The sequence below is a fragment of the Rhinatrema bivittatum genome, chromosome 2 (genome assembly GCF_901001135.1).
Source record: "Rhinatrema bivittatum chromosome 2, aRhiBiv1.1, whole genome shotgun sequence".
Lineage (NCBI taxonomy): Eukaryota > Metazoa > Chordata > Amphibia > Gymnophiona > Rhinatrematidae > Rhinatrema > Rhinatrema bivittatum.
In genome coordinates this window covers 809,991,769-810,012,288 of record NC_042616.1, presented here as the reverse complement: position 1 = coordinate 810,012,288, position 20,520 = coordinate 809,991,769, and the positions used below count along the sequence as shown (strand labels likewise).

The window sequence follows — 20,520 nt, the reverse complement described above, 5'->3', positions numbered from 1 at the left end:
TCTGCTGATTTCTGGGTAATTGAAGTCTCCCATTATTACTGCACTACCAATTTGGTTAGCTTCCCTAATTTCTCTTAGCATTTCACTGTCCGTCTCACAATCTTGAACAGGTGGACTGTAGTATACCCCTATCACTATAGTCTTCCGACACACAAGGGATTTCTACCCATAAAGATTCAATTTTGTATTTAGTGTCATGCAGGATGTTTATCCTGTTGGACTCTATGCCATCCCGGACATAAAGCGCCACACCTCCTCCCAAGTGCTCCCCTCTGTCATTGCGATATAATTTGTACCCCGGTATAGCACTGTCCCATTGGTTATCCTCTTTCCACCATGTCTCTGAGATGCCAATTAAGTCTAGGTCATCATTCACTGCTATACATTCTGGGGCGGATTTTCAAACACTACGCGCGCAGGTACTTTTGTTCGCGCCACCGGCGCGAACAAAAGTACACCAGATTTTATAAGATACGCGCGTAGCCGCACGTATCGTATAAAATCCAGGGTCAGCGCGCACAAGGGGGTGCACATTTGTGCAACCTGTGCGCGCCGAGCCCAGCGCGACCTGCCTGTTCCCTCCGAGGCCGCTCCGATTTCGGAGCGGCCTCGGAGGGAACTTTTCTTCACCCTCCCCCCACCTTCCCCTCCCTTCCCCTACCTAACCCACCCCCCCAGCCCTATCTAAACCCCCCCCCTTACCTTTGTTGGCAAAGTTACGCCTGCTTTCAGCAGGCGTAACTTTGCGCGCGTCGCCGGCAGCCCCGCTCCGTCCTCCGGTCCCGGGGGCGTGGTCCGGAGGCCTCGACCACGCCCCCGGGCCCGCCCCCAAAACGCCGCATCGTTTCGAGAATGCCCCCGGACACGCCCCCTCCCTCCCCGTTTTGAAACCCCCGGGACTTACGCGCGTCCCGGGGCTTTAGGCACGCCGGCCCGCGAGGGCCCTGTGCGCGTAAATCCGGCAGGGGTTTTAAAATCCGCCCCTCTAATTCTCCCATCTTACTTCTTAGACTTCTGGCATTAGCATACAAACATTTCAAAGTTTGTTTTTTGTTTGTATTTTCATTCTGCTTTTTAATTGATAGGGATAAGTTAGAATATTTTAGCTCAGGTGAGTTTTTAGTTACAGGCACTTGGACTGCTTTTCTAATTATTGGAACCTCACTGTCGGGATGCTCTAATTCTAATGCATCATTAGTATCCTTTGAAGATACCTCTCTCCGAACCATGCACTGCTGAGCGACTGTCGGCTTTCCCCTTAGAGCAGCTTTTAAACTAGAACAATCTCCTTTTTAAAGGTTAGCGCCAGCAGTCTGGTTCCACCCTGGTTAAGGTGGAGCCCATCCCTTCGGAAGAGACCCCCCTTCCCCAAAAGGTTCCCCAGTTCCTAACAAAACTGAATCCCTCTTCCTTGCACACGCATTGAGACTCCGGAGCTCTGCTTGCCTCTGGTGACCTGCGCGTGGAACAGGGAGCATTTCAGAGAATGGTACCCTGGAGGTTCTGGATTTAAGCTTCCTACCTAAGAGCCTAAATTTGGCTTCCAGAACCTCCCTCCCACATTTTCCTATGTCGTTGGTGCCCACATGTACCACGACAGCCGGCTCCTCCCCAGCACTGTCTAAAATCCTATCTAGGTGACACGTGAGGTCCGCCACCTTCGCACCAGGTAGGCATGTTACCAGGCGATCCTCACGCCCATCAGCCACCCAGCTATCTACATTCCTAATAATCGAATCACCAACTATGACGGCCAACCTAACCCTTCCCTCCTGGGCAGTAGGCCTTGGGGAGATATCCTCAGTGCGAAAGGACAATGCATCACCGGCATCATATTATGTTGTAAGATGTATATCCTCTGATTTGTTCCTCTTTTTCTCATCCTTCTCCCTGTTAACATTCCCCCTTGCCAATATATACACATTGACGGTATAGAAAACTGACAAATTGGCAAGGGGGCATGTTTACAGGGAGGAGAAGGATGAGAAAAGGAGGAACAAATCAGAGGATATACATCTTACAACATAATATGATTACATACATACACACACACACTTAACGGTTTACAATACAATAAATATAAAAAAAACAAATTAAATGAAAGTAAAAATGCAATAAGATATGTCCAAATATCTAAAACAGTGTAATAAAATTTAAAAAAAAGACTTAGTTTGTCCATTTGTGAAGCTGTTCTCTATCCATAATTGCCTTTTAATCCTCAGTTATCATCAGCTTTTAAAAAGCTAGATTTCAAGATCTTTTTTAAACTTTGTATATCCTTTTTGTAGTCCTAGTTCTGCCGGGAGCCTGTTCCATAGTTTTGGACCCGCTATCGACATAGCTCTTTCTCTCCCCTCGGATAAACGTGCAGTACAAATCGAAGGGACATTAAGACGGCCTTTATTTGCTGATCTTGAGTCCTTTCTGGTACATGTATTTAAGAGTTTTTATATACCATCATTAAGTTATTCACCATCATAACGGTTTACAATAGGGCACCAATGTAAAAAAATATGGGTCGTACATTACATAGGTGGTGCCATTAGTATTCGGTAACAATAAGGTGTTTATTAGGGGGATTAAGTGTATCATAGCAATATGTCGTGAAGGTTGCCTACAGTTAAAAAAGGTTGAACTAATTCAGTAAGGATCGTTAAATTAGGTATTCGGTGCTTTTTGCCGCATATCTTTGCTTGGTTTCCTGCATCATTTTTCTTTCTTGAAGGCTTGTATGTAAAGCCAGGTTTTGAGCTGCGTTTTGAAAAGTTTATGATTGCTCTGGAGTCTAAGATCCAGGGGCATGGAGTTCCATAATATGGGACCGGCTAGAGACAGAGCTCGGTCCCTTACTTGGGTAAGTCTTGCGGTTTTTACCGAGGGAATGGGAAGGAGTGCTCTGTTTGCTGACCTTAGATTTCTGTGTGGGACGTGTACTCTCAGTGCTGTGTTCAGCCATTCTGCTTTATCGTCGTGGATGAGTTTGTGTATTAAGCACAGGGCTTTGAACTGTATTCTTTGTTCTATGGGAAGCCAATGTAGGGTGGCGAGCGTATCTGTTATGTGATCTCTTGTTTTTTCCAGTGAGGATTCTAGCTGCAGCATTTTGTAAAATCTGCAGAGGTCTTACTGTAGTGTTGGGTAGGCCTAGTAGCAAGGCATTACAATAGTCTGTGCTGGCGAAAATCAGAGATTGAAGTACAGTACGGAAGTGTGTAAGTGAAGAGCTGCGTTTAGCCAGTCTGTTTTATCGTACTTTAATGCTTTTATGAATTAGGCATAAAGCCTTGTATGCCATTCTGTATTTTATCGGAAGCCAATGCAAAAGCTATCAGAGTGGTAGCCCTAACCCTCCCCCTTTCTACTTGATATAATGGCGACTGAGTGCTCTGCAACTAGGCTCAAAAGAATAGGCTCCTCCACATGCAAGGACACATATTGTATCCTGACAAAAGCAAATAAAAAAAAAAAGAGTTTTGTTTGAGGTATGGGAGTCAGCTGGCTAAGCCTTACAGCATTTCCAACATCTCAACGACTTATTACTATTAAAAGCTTTGGTCTAGGAAGACAGACATTCATAGCAGATATCATCCTGGTGCTTTCAAACAGTATTCCTTTGAAATAAACTCCATATGAAAAAAGCAAAACGCATGGTGGTCCTAAAAATCACCCACCTATTCTAGAAGCGGGAATGACATGCAGTCAGCAGATCGTACACTGTAACCCTGGCGAGACGACATCGGGTTTTTAGAGCTACCAGAGTCTAGCTGGGCCAGAACGGACCTGGCAGCAGCCACATTAGCAAAGAGTTTAACCACTCTCCGAGCCTTGCCGGATATTCATCAACACTGAGCAAACTGGCACAAATTCTTTTTGTTTTGCCGATACTTTATTAGAATACCGAAAAATCATTCTAGGTCAGTTCTGGTAGCTAATTTCTCTTGTGTCGTTGTGTGCTTGTAAAATGAGTGATTTGTGAGAGACGTTTAACAGCTTAGCAACACACACACTTAGTCAAGGCCCGTTCAAACCTAATTCTTTGCTGGTCCCGACTCCAATATATCTGGGAAGTCTTGCTTTGGCACAGATTCAGATAAGCCTATGATCCCGAGATTACCGCTGATGCAAGCGATGTTCCAAACCGTCCAACTGGCCACTCCCCCCCCCCCCCCCCCCCCCCATGGACTGTATACGTTCATGGAGGAGTCTCGTTTCCTCTTCGGTCGCACTAATCCTGCCCTCCGCTACATCCATGCGTAAGCGGACTTTTAACGTCTGCAATCTGCTCAAGCTTCCCAGTAAGGGCTGCCACTTCTGCTGTTGTTCCTTCCTCCACCATCGCATCACCCAAATAACTAAGGGGGGGGGGGGGGAAGGAGTCTCCAGCAGCAGCCATCTTGGTCAACAGCTTTCTTGATCCTATTCTTTTTTTTAGAAGTCATCTCTTCCCATCAACCAGGAGAAAATCAGCCTTTCACTCTGTGCTGACAGTTAAAACTGGTCTAGGCAATTTGGGAGTCACTAGGACAGTTTCAAAGTCATGTTTCGGGGGGTGGGTGGCACACGTCCACTCGAGCTCCCCACATCACGCGATTCCTTCTTATGTCCTTAAGAAAAATCAGATAGACAGACTGCACAGCCCACTTAAAAAGACACAAAGTAACTGGAGCTGGAGTGATCATTTTTCTACCAAGACTTGGATCGCACCCTGGCTCTAGAGTAGTGATGCTCACTTCCAGTCTTCGAGGGGCTGCAGATGGATCAGTTTTTCAGAATATCCCTAATGAATATGTAATGAGACATAGCTGCATGCAACTCTCTCTCATACATATTCATGAGTGATAGCCTGAGAAACCAACCCATTTGTGGCCCTTAAGGGCTGGAAGTGAACACAACTACTCTAGAGTGGCTGGAGCACAGATAGGATGCGGTATTTTATTATTTCAGGATTCGTATAGCATCCTAATCCAGGGTTCTTTACAACACGACTACATTCAGGAACAGCCGAGTCCTACCCCAGAGAGGTAATAAAAATAAGAAGTACTTTTGAAAAATCATTTCCCTTTTTGATTTATTTTATTGTGTCATTTTTATTGTTCCAGATTTTATTTATACTAATCGTACTCGTCCTCTTTGTATGTGCACCACTGTTTTTTTTGTGGTCATCTTTGCTTTTGTAATCACTGTCACGACTGGGCAGACAAGTCTGCTAATGCTCATGACCTAAGCAGGTTCCTACAATCATCGTCGTGACGAGGACAAGTTCCAACCCCTGTCATGACATGAGCACATTATTGGTGGCTGGGGGGGGGGGGGGGGTATGCACTGTATCTCATGCTATGTGGCAGCCAGCCTCGTGGTATCTAGCAACAGTGCTGCCCAGGAGCCTCAGGAGGTGCGATAACAGGACACCTGGCAGCAGAGCTTCGCTGCCTGTGCCAGCTGAGGGCCTCCGGGCGGTCAGTCAGCTACACGGCCCTCCCCGAGAGATGCTGAGGCAGCAAAGGTGCATTTTAATCACGGGAATGTGCTGTATATAAATAATTTTAAAAATCAATAAATCCCGAGGGTGGGGGCAGTTGCAGGAATGCTGCAGCAAATCATTAAATACATTGCCAAAGAAAATTAAGGGATGAAGGGAGCAGAGCTCCCCAAAGCTACCTGCAGATGCACGGAGTTAGTCCAATAAAAAAAAAAAAGGTCTCCCTTCAGTTTTCTTTGTTGACCCCAATTTCTGCTTATTTTTGTGGACTAACACAGCAACCACAATGCTTTGCTCAGGAAAGATTAATCAAATCTAAGGCTGTTTGATCCCGCTCCCTAAAGTTTCTCCTCATCAAGGCAACCCACTGGGTTTATTTTATTAATCCCACTGGTGGGAGTGTGATGCCTCCAGCATGGTTGGCCAGGATGTGTGGGAAGTTGACAGGTCTATTGGGTAGCAGAATGAGTTAATGGATGCCAGCTCATCTGTGAAATGAACTTGGCCTCTCCAGAATCTCACTCTAATTCCTGCTCATGTGGTTTCCCTCACACGGGCTTCTACAGTGCCCTGATCCACTCCTAGATTTGGAGGGGGGGCCTTGCAAAGGATGTAGAGCTTCCTTTTTACAGTCCTGCAGGGCCTGCTCCACTGCAGCTTTGCATACAATTTGATGGCAGGAGCATGGGGTCTTAAAACAGAGGCACCCTCAGGGCAGTTTGTGGATAAAAATGCATTAAAAATCACTACAAACTACAGCAAGATCACCTCTCGAGGTCAGGATTCTGCCAGCTGACGGGACAAGGCATGAGATGAATAAAAAGTGGCAAACTTCTCCCTGCCTTCCCCATTCATAGCAGTGAGGGGAACTTAATAAACAGCTCACAACAGAGCAGAGGAAGCGATATTTGGATTTTACAAAAAAGTGGGCATGGCTGTTTTTTAGAACAATTAAAAGTATGCTAGGAAACCTGGCTACCCCCAAACCAACCACTAAAGGCAATTCCAAGGAAAAGAAAGGATCTGCTGCCACGCGGTGGGCAAAAGTGGTACTGCAGACAAGGATCCCAGGGCAGAATATCTGGTGGAGCCGAAAGAGACCAGGAAAAAACAGCAGGGTGGCGAAAGCTCAAGAGGAAGAAAGGACTGCCAAAGAGGGAGAGCAGTGACCAGACATTTTTTCAGATGCACCAGAAAGAGGAGGAAGACTGAAAGGGGACCAGGATCACTGCACGGAGAAAACAGCAGAAATCTTTTCGTTTAACATCTTGGATTCTGCAATTCCTCTCGTTCGGTGCGGATTACACTAGCACAATCATAATTTTAAAAGACCCTGAAAACGTTACAGAACGCAATAAAAATGTCTTTCACCACATCAAATCTAAAACCTCCTATTCTGCCTTTCCTTCCTTCCCCAATTGCCTGTCTGAACATTTCAGCTTTTACGAGTTTCCTGAATTTGAAGAAGCCTCAGTGGGCGGGCACAGCAGTCGAGAACACCGGTGCAAGTCCTCTGCAAACGGCAATCTTGGACTGAAGGAACCCGTAGTAAATCCTGAGAAAGGGAACACAAAGCCATAACCTTCAATCCTTTCTCCTAGGACGTACGACTCCAAAACGTTTATAAACCACTGTACAAACCTATACTTCACTTCGGTGTTCAGTCACGACGACCGTAGAGGAGGACAGTTAGTGGCAGAGAAGAGTGCGGACGGGAATAGATACAACCCCATTTACAGAGGAGTGGGTTTGGGTGGAACCAGCAAACCTGAAGTTAGACAAGGCCATGGGGCGTCTCAGGATGGTAAGGGAGCTCAGAGAGGCTCTGGCAGCTGCACTGAAAAACTTGCTCAATAAATCCTTAGAAATGGGAGCGGTGCCACTAGATTGGAGGAGAGTGGTGGTGGTCCCGCTTCACAAAATTGGGTGCAGAGAGGAGGCTGGAAGCCTCACCTCCATGGTAGGAAAATTAATGGCAACGCTGCTGAAGGAAAGGATAGGCAATTATGTACAATTCAATGGGTTGCATGTTGCAGGATCCAAGGCATGTCAAACTAATCAAATTGAATTTTTTTGATTGGGAAACTAGAGGATTAGATCAAGAAAGAGGGCTTGATGTGATTTATCTGGATTTCAGCAAAGCTTTTGATACAGTCCCTCATAGGAGGCTACACAGTGGTGGAATGGATTACAAATTGGTTGACTGACAAGATAACGAGTGGTGGTAAATGGAACCTACTCTCCGGACAGTAGAGTCATAAGGAGTGCCTCAAGGATCAGTTTTGGGGCCGTTTCTCTTCAAAGTCTTTGTGAGCAGGCCCTGCGCTCCCAGGTGTGCAAATCATGCAATTGAATGGGGCAGCACACCCAGGAGGGCAGCGGCTGCGATGGAAGGGGGGCCCAAGACAAGGAGCAGCGAGAGGCCTAGGTAGCCACCAGTGGAGCTCAACCCACCGGCGGCGGAAAAAATGCAGGAGGCCTGTACGGTCACTGGCAGCATGAGAAGAAAAAGAGGAGCTCCTTCTGAGATTCCTCCTCGAGTGCTGCTGGCCCTGCCGTACTCAAAACCCGCGGAGCTAGCACTTCCTGTATGGTCGTCTTGCAATGCACAGGGTGAGCATACAGGCAGCGTTAGCAGTGGGAGAGCCGAGTACCGCAGGCCAGTCTACACATGAGGCGCCGCCGTAGGAAGGAATCCTGCGCTCTCCCAAAGAACGAGGCACCTTAGTAGCAAGAGACCCGTGGAACCTGCCTGCATAGAAGAAGTGTTTATGCGTGTGAATGAAGCCTGCCTTGGGGGGGGAGGGGGATATGTAATGGGAGCCTGCCTGAGGTGGGAGGGTGGTTAGGTGTGAATGGGAGCGTGTGAGTTCAAAATCACTGGATGTTTTTCTGTGTGACATCTTTTTGGCAATATTCTTTGTATTATTATGGCTTATTATGATTGATTTCTATTTCTTGATTTTATTGTTTATGAGGATTAGTGATGTTTCTGTTTTTGCATTGCCTCAATGCATACAGAGTCTGGCTTGTTGGAGTTCCCAGTTCAGTTTTGTCTACGCATTTCTCTTTATATTTTAAAGGTCTCTTTATTCTGTGTGTTCTGCATGTGTAAGCGAGGTGAGGGATTCTGCTAGCATGTACAGTTTCTGTGGAGGAATTTAGCGCTGACTGGTTTGTTCTGCTTCCCTAATATTTGCCTTTTCATAGATAAAGGCTGTTCGTGTTTGATGTTTGCAGTTAGTACTGTTTTGGTATGGGATTTTCACCATATTGTTGGCTGCCAAGGGCCAAACCCACACCTAACATACGTTACAGTAGGCCTAGTACTGTATGCGTTCACGTGTTTGTTTGTTTTTTACAGGGTTTTCTGGTCGACACCACAGCAGTGGATGTTTTTCTGTACAACAAACTGGTGTCGGCTACAGGGCCCAGCTGGCACCAATTTTATGTACGGGCAGGTGGGGCAGTAGCACCTGGGGACCATTCCTGTACAATTTAAAAATATGTTGAACATGTGGATGGGGGAGTGCGTTAATGTTCATAGTTTCGATTGCCGGAGGGAGCAGGGCTTTTTTCAACGGCGGAAAGGGGACTGGGGCAGAGCGTGAGACTGACAGTTTCTATTGTGTGCTGAAATGACAGGAGCTGAGTGGCACCTTATAGACTAACCAATTCATTAAAGCACGAGCTTTCAAGGAGAGAGTCCACTGTCAGATGCACTGGGTTAGCTACCAGGGAAAACAAAATTGTGTTTACAAAAAAACAAAACCATGAACAACTTTTCATACAGGGCAGCAGAGCGTTAGCAACAGCCCTGTTTGTGAGTGACATAGTGGAAGGATTAGAACGAAAAAAAAAGAGAGTGTCTTTTTGTGGATGACGCTAAGATCTGCAACAGAGGGGACAGGCCTGAAGGAGTGGAGAGAATGAGCCGGGATTTAAGGAAGCTTGAGGAGCGCTCAAAGGTTCGGCAGCTGGGATTCAATGCCAAGAAGTGCAGAGTCGTGGGGCAATCCAAAGGAGCTCTGCATGATGGGGGGGGGGGGGGGGGGGGGGGGAGAGAGACTGATGTGCACAGACAGGGATGGCAGCGAGCAATGTGACAAGGTGGTGGCTAAGGCCAGAAGGATTCTGGGCTGCACTGAGAAATGCATAACCAGCAGGAAAAAGGAGGAGATAGCACCTCTGTACAGGTCCCCGGTGAGGCCTCACCTGCAGTACCGTGTTCTGCTCTGGAGACCCATATCTTACAAGGGATAGAGACAGGATGCAGCGGCGGTGGTACAAAGAAAAGCAACCACAACGGTGTGGGGTCTGCATCAAAAGCCACACGAGATGAGACTGAAGGACCCTAAATCTGTATATCCTGCTCAGACTGACACCTGGAGCATGGCTCAGCATTGCAGCAGTGACCAGGCTAGGGTTTGTATAATCAAAACAGGGGGGAAATCCCTGGGCAGCTGTGAATGAACCAGGACTCTGGTACCAGTTCCAAATGACCTGGAATTCAAAGGAGAAAGAGCCAGGCCAAAATGCAAGCACAAGCAAGAAGAACATTGAGGGCCATATTCAAAAGCCATTTAGACAGACAACTCAAAAGGTTATCCGTCTAAATGGCAAAACCAGCATATTAAAGAGACTTATGCACCTAATGAGTTATCTGGCTAGAACTTATCTGCATAAGCCGGGAGCAATCCAGAGGCAGCATTTTGAGGAGGAGGAGCGGGATTAGCTGCATACATTAAATGCCTAACTCTGATATTTGGAGTAAGCCGCTTAATTTACACGTCTAACTCTGGCTAACTAACCCAGCTGCTCCGTAGCTGAATATTGCCCCCGTTATTTCTAAACCTTTGTACTGCTGAGTTCTGGTCTAGTGGTTAGAGCAGCAGGCTAACAAGGGTTCAAATCCCACTGTTGCTCCTTGTGACCTTGGGCAAGTCACTTTACCCTCCATTGCCTCGGCTACAAACTTAGCTTGTAAGCCTTCTGGGGATAGGGAAACACCTCCAGTCCTTGAATACAATCCGCTTTGAAGTGCCTGAAAAGCAGACTGGAAACCAAATCCATTTAAATGCAGTTTAAGGAGAGGGGAAGGGAGATCGGACGGGGAGCTGAAGCTGTGCCATGCTGACAAGGACGTAGGAGGACTGTCCTCACAAAAACTCTGGTGACTGCGAATGTAGCTGGAAGGATAAGGGCTTTGCAAATGCAAGGTTTTTTTTCATTCCTCCAAGAAGGGAACGGTTGTCCTTAGCCAACATTTTGAGTGTTACGTAGATTGGCATTTAAACAAGGGGGGGAATGAAAGCACAGATTGCTGTGACCCACAAACCAAAAAGACTACAGCATCAGAGGCCAGAGAAAGTACCTAATGGAAAAACCACAGAAGAACAAAAGGTTAGAAAGAGAGGGGGCGTGTGGAGCGTCCTGTGGGCAAATGCTTGAAACCTCAAAGTGACTGACCTGGAGGCCCCCCCGAGGCAGAGGCAGGCTTGTACAGAGTTGCAGTCACCAAGTCTTGATCTAAAGGAAACCTGGAATTGCTACCTGCAAACACTCGCATGCAAAACCAGGCTTTTTCCTGAGCTACTCTGAAATTGTGCAATGTTTTGTTAAGGGCATCCTGCCTCCTACAGATCCCAAAGAGTGCATCCAGTACAGTCCCAGAGATCAGCGCTGGCTTTCCCTAGTCTACCTGGCTAAGAATGGGCTAGGGACTTCTCCAGACCTCTTTTAAACGCCGCTCTGCTAGTCGCCTTGACCACATCCTCTGGCAGTGGAATCCACATACTTTGTTCATGTGTGAAACGAAAAAAAACCCCACTTCTTCCGATTCATTTTAAAATCCGCTACCTGCTAGGTTCATGGCGTGTCTCCTAGTCCGAGTACTGTCCTACTGCAGCAGGCTCATGATTTGATAAACCTCCATCATATCCCTTCCCAGCCAGCTCTTCTCCTAAGCTCTGATCTTTCTTCAGAAGGGATCTGTTCTAGCCCCTTTATCATTTTTATTGCCCTCCTCTGCACTGTTTCTACGGCCGCTATGTCACGCATCTATAGAAAGGCACGATATCTTCTGTTTTATCCTCCAGTCCTTCCCAAATCATTCTATTGGCTTTTCTGGCCGCCGTCCACAGAGGCGAGGACGTCAGCGTATTGTCCTCACCGACGCCTGGCTGGAGACTCCTAATGTGAAAGCCAGCATCGTGTACCTAGAGTTAGGATTATTTGCCTCTGTGCGCACCACTTTGCACTTGTCCATATTAAATTTCGTCGGCCATTTAGATGCCCAGTCCCTCACAACCTGCTCGTGTCTGAACAGCTTTGGATAACTGTGTGTCATCTCACTCATTGCTCCCTTTTCCAGAACATTTATGAATGCAGACCCCAGGGGCATTCCCCCATTTACTTCTCTCCCTCAGGAGAACGGACCCCTCAGTCCCACTCTCGCTGCCCTGCCTATGAACCAGTTGCCATTACACAATGGAACAGGACTTTGTCATTTTCTGAGGAGTCTCTCCTGAGGGACTTCTACAAATGCCTTCTGAAAACCCAGACAAACCGTATTGAGCAGGATACTAAAAAAAAGAGCTTCATCCGTGTGGCTAGAGTACCTGCCGAGTGAGCAAGCAGGGTTTGGCCCTTGCTGACCTTATTCAGCCAGCTAGGAAAGGGTGCTCACAGCACTTTTACATCTCGATGCCAAAAAAAAAGCCTTTGATGGGGTCAAGTGGGACCTTTCGGTTGAGACCCTTAAAAAAAATGGCACCAATTTCTTAAACTGGATTAGACACCTTTCTAAGCACGCGAGGGCATGTCCAAGTTAACGGGGGATTTTAACCATGCAGAAGGTTAGAGTAAATCCCGATTAAAGAAAGGGGGTACCCGAGAGTGATCAAGGGCATAAGTAGCATCTATTTAGATCAGGTTGCGACAGAATCACACTAGCAGCTGGGTCTGTCCGCCAAGCTTTACTTCTGTAGAAACTAGAATTGATACCTACCGTAGTACAACTGCAGAGTTCATGGAGCTAGGATGGATGGCTGGGCAATGGCCTGGGACTCCGATTACAGAGCGGGATGGTTAGGGACATCTTGTTTGCTCTTCTACCCAAGATGATAGAGGAGAAAAATACTGTCCTGGAGAAGGAGAAAGCTTGCAGGTGGGCCCCGCCTGGAGCTGGGATGAATCCTTAGCAGCATTGCCAGAAGAGCTGAGCAGACAGGAGGGAAGGGTTGGGCTTTTGCTGCCATGACCTCCTCTGTCTTGTCTTCCTTTTCGTGTTTTATTGGATACGAATGTAATTTCTTGCCCTTCCATTTCAGATACCACAGGTATTCCCCCGAGGATGATCAATTTTATTTTATTTTTTTTAAACATTTTATGTAATGGTCTACATCTGTTATGTATTTAAGATTATTTGTAGTTGTGTTTTCATTTGTGTTCCAATGTTTAGTTAACTTGGATGTATTTTAGAGGCATTTAGTTAAATAGCTCACAAGTTATACAGCTAAATATTGACTTTTGAATATTTTGGGACCACGTCCAGCTAATCTTTAGTCAGATAACACAGGAATGTTCTGGGAGGAGTTATGTTAGCCAGATAAATGATCCTACTAGCTCTGCTTGTGCCATAGAGATGTCCTCAAGTTAGCCAGCTAAACTTATCCAGATACCTTCAGCACTGAACGTCCCTCCAGAGTTAGCAGGCTACTTTTCTAATCCAGCCAGAGTGTGAATATGGACAACATGGATTACTGTTCTTTGAACCCCCCTCCCCCGATTATCAAATAAAGCAAAATTTAAAACTGTGCACTCCATCTCAGGTAGAAGAGCATACAAGATCCCCACTTAGCTCCCTCTAGCATCCGCTTTTCCTATAGTCACATAGTAGACGAGAGCAGAGAAAGGCAAGATTGACCCATCCAGCCTGAACACAAATTTCCATGCTCAACCCACCCCCATCCCTCTTACCCTGGTTTTACCACATTTAGAGGATGGATTTACTTGGACTGCACACTGCCTGGAGCAGATTTGCATTCTAATTTAAATTAAGTTAATTAGTGTACTAACAGCTTGTCAGACAGACCTTGCTACTACTTCATTCTATCGCAGGAGCCTGCGAGACAGACCTGGCTATGTGAGCGCCTTCTGCTTATTGCTGTACTTGCAGCCTGTCGGATTTTTGCTCTCTTATAAATAAACAGCTTTTGACTACAAAAGGAGACAATGACTCATTAAATCTCAGAACAGGAAGCAAAGACGATGCCTAGGGGAGAGTAATTTTATAACTGTGCAGGTAGGGGTGAAGGCTGCACGTACATTTACCTAGAATTTTCTAAATTAAACTTGTGCATATACTTTTGCTTTAAAACTTAGGTTTTAAAGCAACTACTCGATCATGGGGGCAACTTGTGTGGGTTAACTTAGGCACATACCCGAGTCCCAACTCTGTGCCCAGAACGCCGCACCCCAATGCGTGTAAAGACAGGCAAAATCCAGTCATGCGGATACCACTGTGCACACTCAACTCTGCCCAATTTTAGACAAAAAAGCAATTTGTGCAAATTAAACCTGGTTTTCTGCACATAAACTGTTTTGAAAAAAGTCAGCCTTCAACGTGACACTGTCAAGGCAGGGGTCAATTTCTGGAAGAATGGGTCTCTGCCACTTCTTTTTCAGCTTAAGAGGTAAAAGCACAGGCAGCAGCACAGATTAGTTCCAGCCCCCTGCTCCTTTCCCCCACCCGAGGAGGGGGAGCAGAGCCAGCAGTGGAGCCTGTGTCTGGTCCTCCTGCTTCTCCCTCTGTTGAAGCAGAACCGGCGGGGCTTCACCAAGGCCCCCACATGGCACACCTTCCCCGTCAGAGGCCATTTTTTAATGTCCAGTAGGGTAGAAAACAAGAGTGCTCGTCAGCGTTGCCGCTCTCACCCCCACCTCCCTCATTACTGCCCCCTAGTGAAACCCCTGAAGCAAGCAAGCAGAAACGGAGCACATCAGACAGCTTACATGGGAAAGCAACACTAAAGCAGGACTAGGTGGGGCCATTGCTGAAAGTCTTAGGGGCTGCAGGTAAGAGCCAAGCAGAGGATGGGATGGGAGAAGCTGCTACTGAGTACTGGGGTGGATGGGGAAACTGCTACTACTGAGCAGTGGGGGGCCCAAGGGAGCACGTACATGTGTGCAAGAGAGTTCACACCTGGTAACACCCCCCCCCCCCACGCTGTATAGTTCCACTTCCTTTTTGTCTACAAGATGAGCGAGTAATTCTGGTCCTTGAGGGCCACCAACCAGTCGGGTTTTCAGGATGCAGGAGACAGATCTGCATATTCAGTAGGGATATCCTGGGGATCTGGCTGGTTGGTGGCCCCTGAGGACCACAGTTGCCTACCCCACTCTACAAATTAAGCCCTGTGCTAAGGGATTGATATTGAAGCTCTATGACACTTCAAATAAGCAAATTGTGCAAAAAAGCAGAGTTGGGTGGACTCCTGGGAAAAGGTTTGGCATCGGTGGAATGCTAAGAAATGGTCCATCAGGAGATCCAGCATTTTTACAATTATAATCAGAAAATGGTTCTAAAATTGTATACCGGTGGTACCTTACTCCACAGAGATTGCATAAGGCGGGGGGTAGGTAGTCCTTGAGTGCCGCCGACAGGTCTGGATTTCAGGACATCCACAATGATTATACATGGGAAATATTTGCATACAGTGGAGGCTGTGCATGAAAATATACCTCATGCATATTGTGGATATCCTAAAACTCCGATCTGTTTGTAGCACTCCAGAAGCAGAGTTGTCTACAACTGGCATAAGATTTACTCTGAGATTCCAAATACTTGCTGAAAGTAACTGTGGCAATGTGGATAACTTGTTACACCTCTAGAGCAGGTGCCCAAAAATTGAGCAGCTCTGGAGGGTCCATCCAGCTGATTACTACAGAAAGGGCCTTCTTGGGCCTAGCCTATATCAGCCCTAGCAGGAAGGGACAAGGTAGGATGCTGCTGCAATTGTTCCTCTCTTTCCTGCAGTATAGTGGTACCTTCTGTAACCAGGGACACAGCAGTGGAGCCTTTGCCATACAATATGCCCCTGCTGAGCTAAGTCAGCCTGCAGTGGAAGGGAATCAAGAAGTGATATGGCACTCATAGGACGCGAGCTGGTCGGACAGAACTGTCAGCCAGTTCTTGAATAAGGGTCCCAATGCAGTTGTTACTCTGAAAGGCTATAATGTTGTGAGATCCAGATGGTAAACCCTCCCCTCATGTTACACTTGTCCGACTAATCAGGCCTGCGCCACCGGAATTGAAGGATGCTCCTTCCCTGTACGAGCTGATGTATGGATTGATACACCATTGTGTTTAAAGGTGTTTGCTGTTATAAGATGCATATTTTGTAAATCAATACCTCCTCTATTTGTTATGGGTGTTTAAATAAAACAAACAATTAAAAAAAAAAAAGAAAGAATATGGCACTCAGACTAAATATTGTGCAAATGGGGCTTACCATTTAATTAAAGAGCTGACAAAACAATAGGATTCCAACAAGAGTACAGATGGATTTTAAATGGATTTTTGAATACACCACACACTTTCAGCATTACAGAAATTTAATAACATAGTATATATATACTATTACTGCATCACAAAAGAAAAAACCTCAGAATTACAATGTCCTTACAACCTATGTCTGTCTGAGACAGCTGTCTGACAGCTACTACCTGGAGATTAATACCCTTATTCAATAAACATACACATGGTTAATGAGACTCCAACATTGCTCTATGCTTCAACGGCAAGAGGAAATGTGGGAAAAAGGATCTGCATTCACAAAAAAGCGTGGGAGTAGTTTGCTTGTTGCGGCGGTTACTACCCCAAATCAATTAAGCCTGATACTTCATTTGGAATACATATCCAGCGCAGCTCACTGTTTCAACAGCAGGGGGAATGAAGAAAAGAGGATTTATATTCAGACAACCACCACCAAGGACTGAATTGCACAGGCTGGGTAAACAAGAGTGGGAGTAGCTTGCTTATTGCGGCAGTTACTACCCCTAACCAATTAAGCTAGATACTTCACTTAGATGCAACTCCAGCACCACTCTCTACATTAATGGCAGGGGTGGAAGGTAAATAGAACCAAAAAGTTACTAATAAAGGCCAAGAGTATCAGATAAGTATGAGAAAAAATTAAGTGTGAAAGCTTGCTGGGCAGACTGGATGGGCCGTTTGGTCTTCTTCTGCCATCATTTCTATGGAGAAAAGATAGTTCTAGAAATGTTGCCCTCTGAAATTTCTGGGCAGGGTTGAGATGTTCTACTTTTCAGGATCTTGAAGACAACATGACAAGTCCCCTAATCAGCACTAGGTCACAGAAAACTATGAACCAATTTGAAACATTTCTCATGAACCACAAAATAAAAGAAAAAAGAAATAAATGTTTGAAGTTTTTACTTTCTTACATTTTGGTGATGCCTAATGGGGCATATCAAAGTTACTTAAAACCTAATATGTAAAAGTACAATAATGTTACTAAGCTATTGGAGTTACCATCTCAAAAGGAAGACCTGTGGAATCTGGAAATGGGAAGTAAGTAGATCAGCTGATGATTTTGTTACTTTCTGATAGGAGAATGCTCAGGACAGCAGCCTCACGGGTCTTTGTGGCTGTGCGGATCGTTGCAGGACTTGGCAGTGGGGCATGGTACAGGGACCTGGGTGTTGGTCTTGTGGAAATCATACAGGAAGACAAGGCCTGGGGTACTCTGCTAACACAGTGACAGTGCTTGGGAAAGACAGTAGGGAGCAAGGTTAGCTGGTGTTGGTCTGAATATGAGAACTTGTGTGTTAGTCTTCTCAGGGCAGTGGAGAACCAGAGAAGAATCTCTTAACTGGATAAATAAAATGGGCCATCGAGTCTTTATCTGCCATCATTTACCATTGTACTATGAAGCAGTGTAGTCAAGTAACTTAACAGAGAGTAAATAGTGCATAAAGGAAATTAGGAGCTGCAGGGTCACATCTGATGTGGGTGCCTAGGGCCCAACTTGTTATAGAGAGCAGTGAAACACTTTTGGACATGTCACACAAGGAGTCACTTGTTCTTTTATGTTTTTTTATTTTTTTGATCATAAAGTAGCTTTATAATTACTAAACAAGTATTCTATTACATTTATGCTTCAGTTTGGTGCTTTGCTTTTGCTAGACAGGCAGATGCCGCAGAAAGGAGATGCTAGATAGAAACGCTTAAGCTGAAAAATTACTAGGTCACAGTATTAGAGAGTTAAGTTCGGAAAACACCAAGGTCGTGCTGGCAATGTAACTTAGTTGCAGGCCCATAGTCAGCATTTGCATACAAAGCAAGACTGAATTTACATGCAGAACGAGAATGTATTTACAGCCATTTGAATGTTTATAATAAAAAGCCTATCTTAGAAACATTTTGACAATTGTGTAACCCAGTTATTGGTTTAGGAATTGGAGATGTGAAGAAGTGTAAACCCTATATAATGCCTTATCAGACAAAATTTGAGAGAGCGCTTCCTATTGGTGTTTCTTGCATGGCACACTGTCTCTCTCCATAAGGAATGCCTTATTATATTATTTGTAGCATTTAATAAAGTTTTTCTCCACAGCTGTGGGCTTTAAGTGTTTATTTGAACCACAACACATCTATGAGCTGTAACCAGTTCTAGCAACTGAAAAACAAGTAGCAATATATTGCAAATACCTTTAAAACAGGTGATGAAATTCTTTACTCTGGTATCATCCAGGAAAAGCTGGGAAGCAAGACAGGAGATGAGATTAATGCTCAACAGAAGTCCGATAAAAAAAACAGCTGAGGCACCAAAGCAGCATCTCTACAGCTGTTTGTTTCATGATAACAGTCATGAGACATTCAGTTTGTATACATCTTCCAAAAGGAGGAGAACACAGCCTGGACACCACTCGTTTTGTACACAGATATCTGCCGGCAGGGGATGGAAAGTTTCCAGATGCCAGAACGCCCAGTTGTGTAAAAGATAGCCCTAGTTGCTGGCCCAGGTGGAGCTGTCACTGCTGCGACCAGGCCTCGGCAGAGATACCACTGGTGCTAGTACCAAAGCAAGCCGTGAGAAAATATGCAAATAAAACAAAGCAACAGTACTAGCACCAAAGAGAAGGGTGAGAAAATAATACAAATTAAACAAAACAACAGAAGAAAGCAGAAAGCCCCCTGCAAACCCCAAAACAAATATAAACCCAAGCAAAAATAATATAAAATAAAACAATGACAAAAAGAAAAAAGCAACAAAAAATAAAGAAAAACTGAAAAAAAATCTGAAAAACAAACAAAACAAGAAAAAGAGCAATAAGTAATCTAAAAATAGACAAATCAGGAAAAAAAGCAGTAGAAAGTATAAAAATGGCCAAAATAAGAAATTAAGTATTAAAAAGGCATATAAGGCAAGTTCTCTACAAATTTTCCCACCCCTGTCTGCAGAGGTCAGCTGAAAGGCTCCTTCCATCCCTGCCACACACACAGTAATAAACAGCTACTCGATTGTGGCCCGGCTTCCACCAAATAAAGAGCAGCAAGCAAGCTGCAGGTGATTGAACTTAATCAGCGGGCCTGCGGGAGGGGGCGGAGTGCAGCAGAAGTGGCGCACAAATCCCTTTTAAGTCCTATAAAGAGAGGTTTGGGCTGTTTTAACAAATCCAAGCCCACTCTTCTGCTTCAATTGGAGAAAGGCCTCCTCCAGGGAGCTCGCTCTCTCTCTCTAACAACTGTACACACAATTCTTTTACGTTCAGATGTCATCATCACTCATGAACTTCTTACAGGATCCAAATGAACTCTGCTCACTAGGGAATGTTTCATACTTTTTTTTCCTTCTTGCGATTAGACCCTTCCTGCAATATCGAATTATATAGGTTTTGTTTGCTGACTTGTATTAATGCTGTTTTATTTGCAGAGATAAAGGTCAATCAACAACAAACTAGCCGTAAGGCAGTAGCTTTTTATCGGCCTAACTTTATCCATGTCCTGCCTCGCTTTGTGGATTTAACCTTCCCCCTCCTCAGCTCTACGGGGCAGGGACTCTCGGTGCGGCCTGCCCACCTTCCGTTTAGGAGCAGGCCGCGCTAGAAGTCAGTTAGTCCGGTAAAAAAGGTATCGCCTCACGCCGTTCTTTTGTTTATTGAACTTTTTTTTCTCCCCCGCACCACCAGGGTCTCGGGGGGGGGGGGGGGGGTCGGGTCGGCTCGCTCCTCACCTGGCCCTGGTGGTCCACGTAGTAGAAATACTCGCGGATACGAGGCTCGGGGCTCTGGCCCTGCTCATAGCTCAGCGCTCGGGCCCGGCCGAGAAGGAGGAAGCCGCGAGGCCCCCGCAGCAGCAGCAGCCACGACGCCCGCCACATCGCCCCAAGAGGGCGACGGACGTAAAATCAACGGCGAGGGCTGGAGGCCTCACGCGCTCGGAACATTCGTCAATGCCCGCGGTTGCTCTGAGGGGGGGGAGGGACGCGTCCTTCGGTAACACCGGTCCGGGCGGAACCGGAAGGGGGTGGAGCGTGGCTTCATCCCTCGCTGCGCAGGTTGTTTTGGGGAGGAGGAAGCACGCCGGAGCTGTTGCTCAGGGCTGATTGGCTTAAGCCCCTGAGAAGAGCCAATTACGGGCGGGAGGCGGAAGAAGGTGGCTCGTGCTCAGCGGTGCCTCTTCCTATTGGCTGCCGGCTGTGTGCCGGACTGTCCTTGTTGGAGGGTTGGGGGAATTTTTGGAACAGCCTGCAGGCAGACTTTTTACCAGTTTAAAACAGGGACGTGCACGCGTACTTTTCCTTTGAATGAATTACCTGTGTGGGCCATGTGAAAATGTTATGGGTGTAACAGTTGCTTGGTTTTGATTGTAAATATTACTATCCTCAACATAAGGCTTGAGGATACCTGCACAGAGCAGCAATTACTAACTTTCAGACCGATAGATTACAGTGTGCGTTTGGACGCGCATTTTCGAGGCGTTAGCTTTACCCCTTATTCAGTATGGGGTAATA

The 20,520-nt window shown here is 46.0% G+C and overlaps 1 protein-coding gene across 1 annotated transcript in view; it reads right to left on the bottom strand.

Annotated features, from left to right (window-relative positions):
- C2H8orf82 (chromosome 2 C8orf82 homolog) overlaps positions 1 to 20,068 on the bottom strand; it is a 59,631-nt gene extending 39,563 nt beyond the window's left edge. The window contains exons 1-2 of the mRNA XM_029592213.1: positions 19,741 to 20,068; positions 18,216 to 18,264 (exon numbers count right to left, since the gene is read on the bottom strand). Of these exons, the coding sequence (XP_029448073.1) occupies positions 18,216 to 18,264; positions 19,741 to 19,887 (196 nt within the window). The 5' untranslated portion in view covers positions 19,888 to 20,068. The remainder of the gene's footprint in view (positions 1 to 18,215; positions 18,265 to 19,740) is intronic.
- Between the last annotated feature and the right edge of the window lie 452 nt (positions 20,069 to 20,520).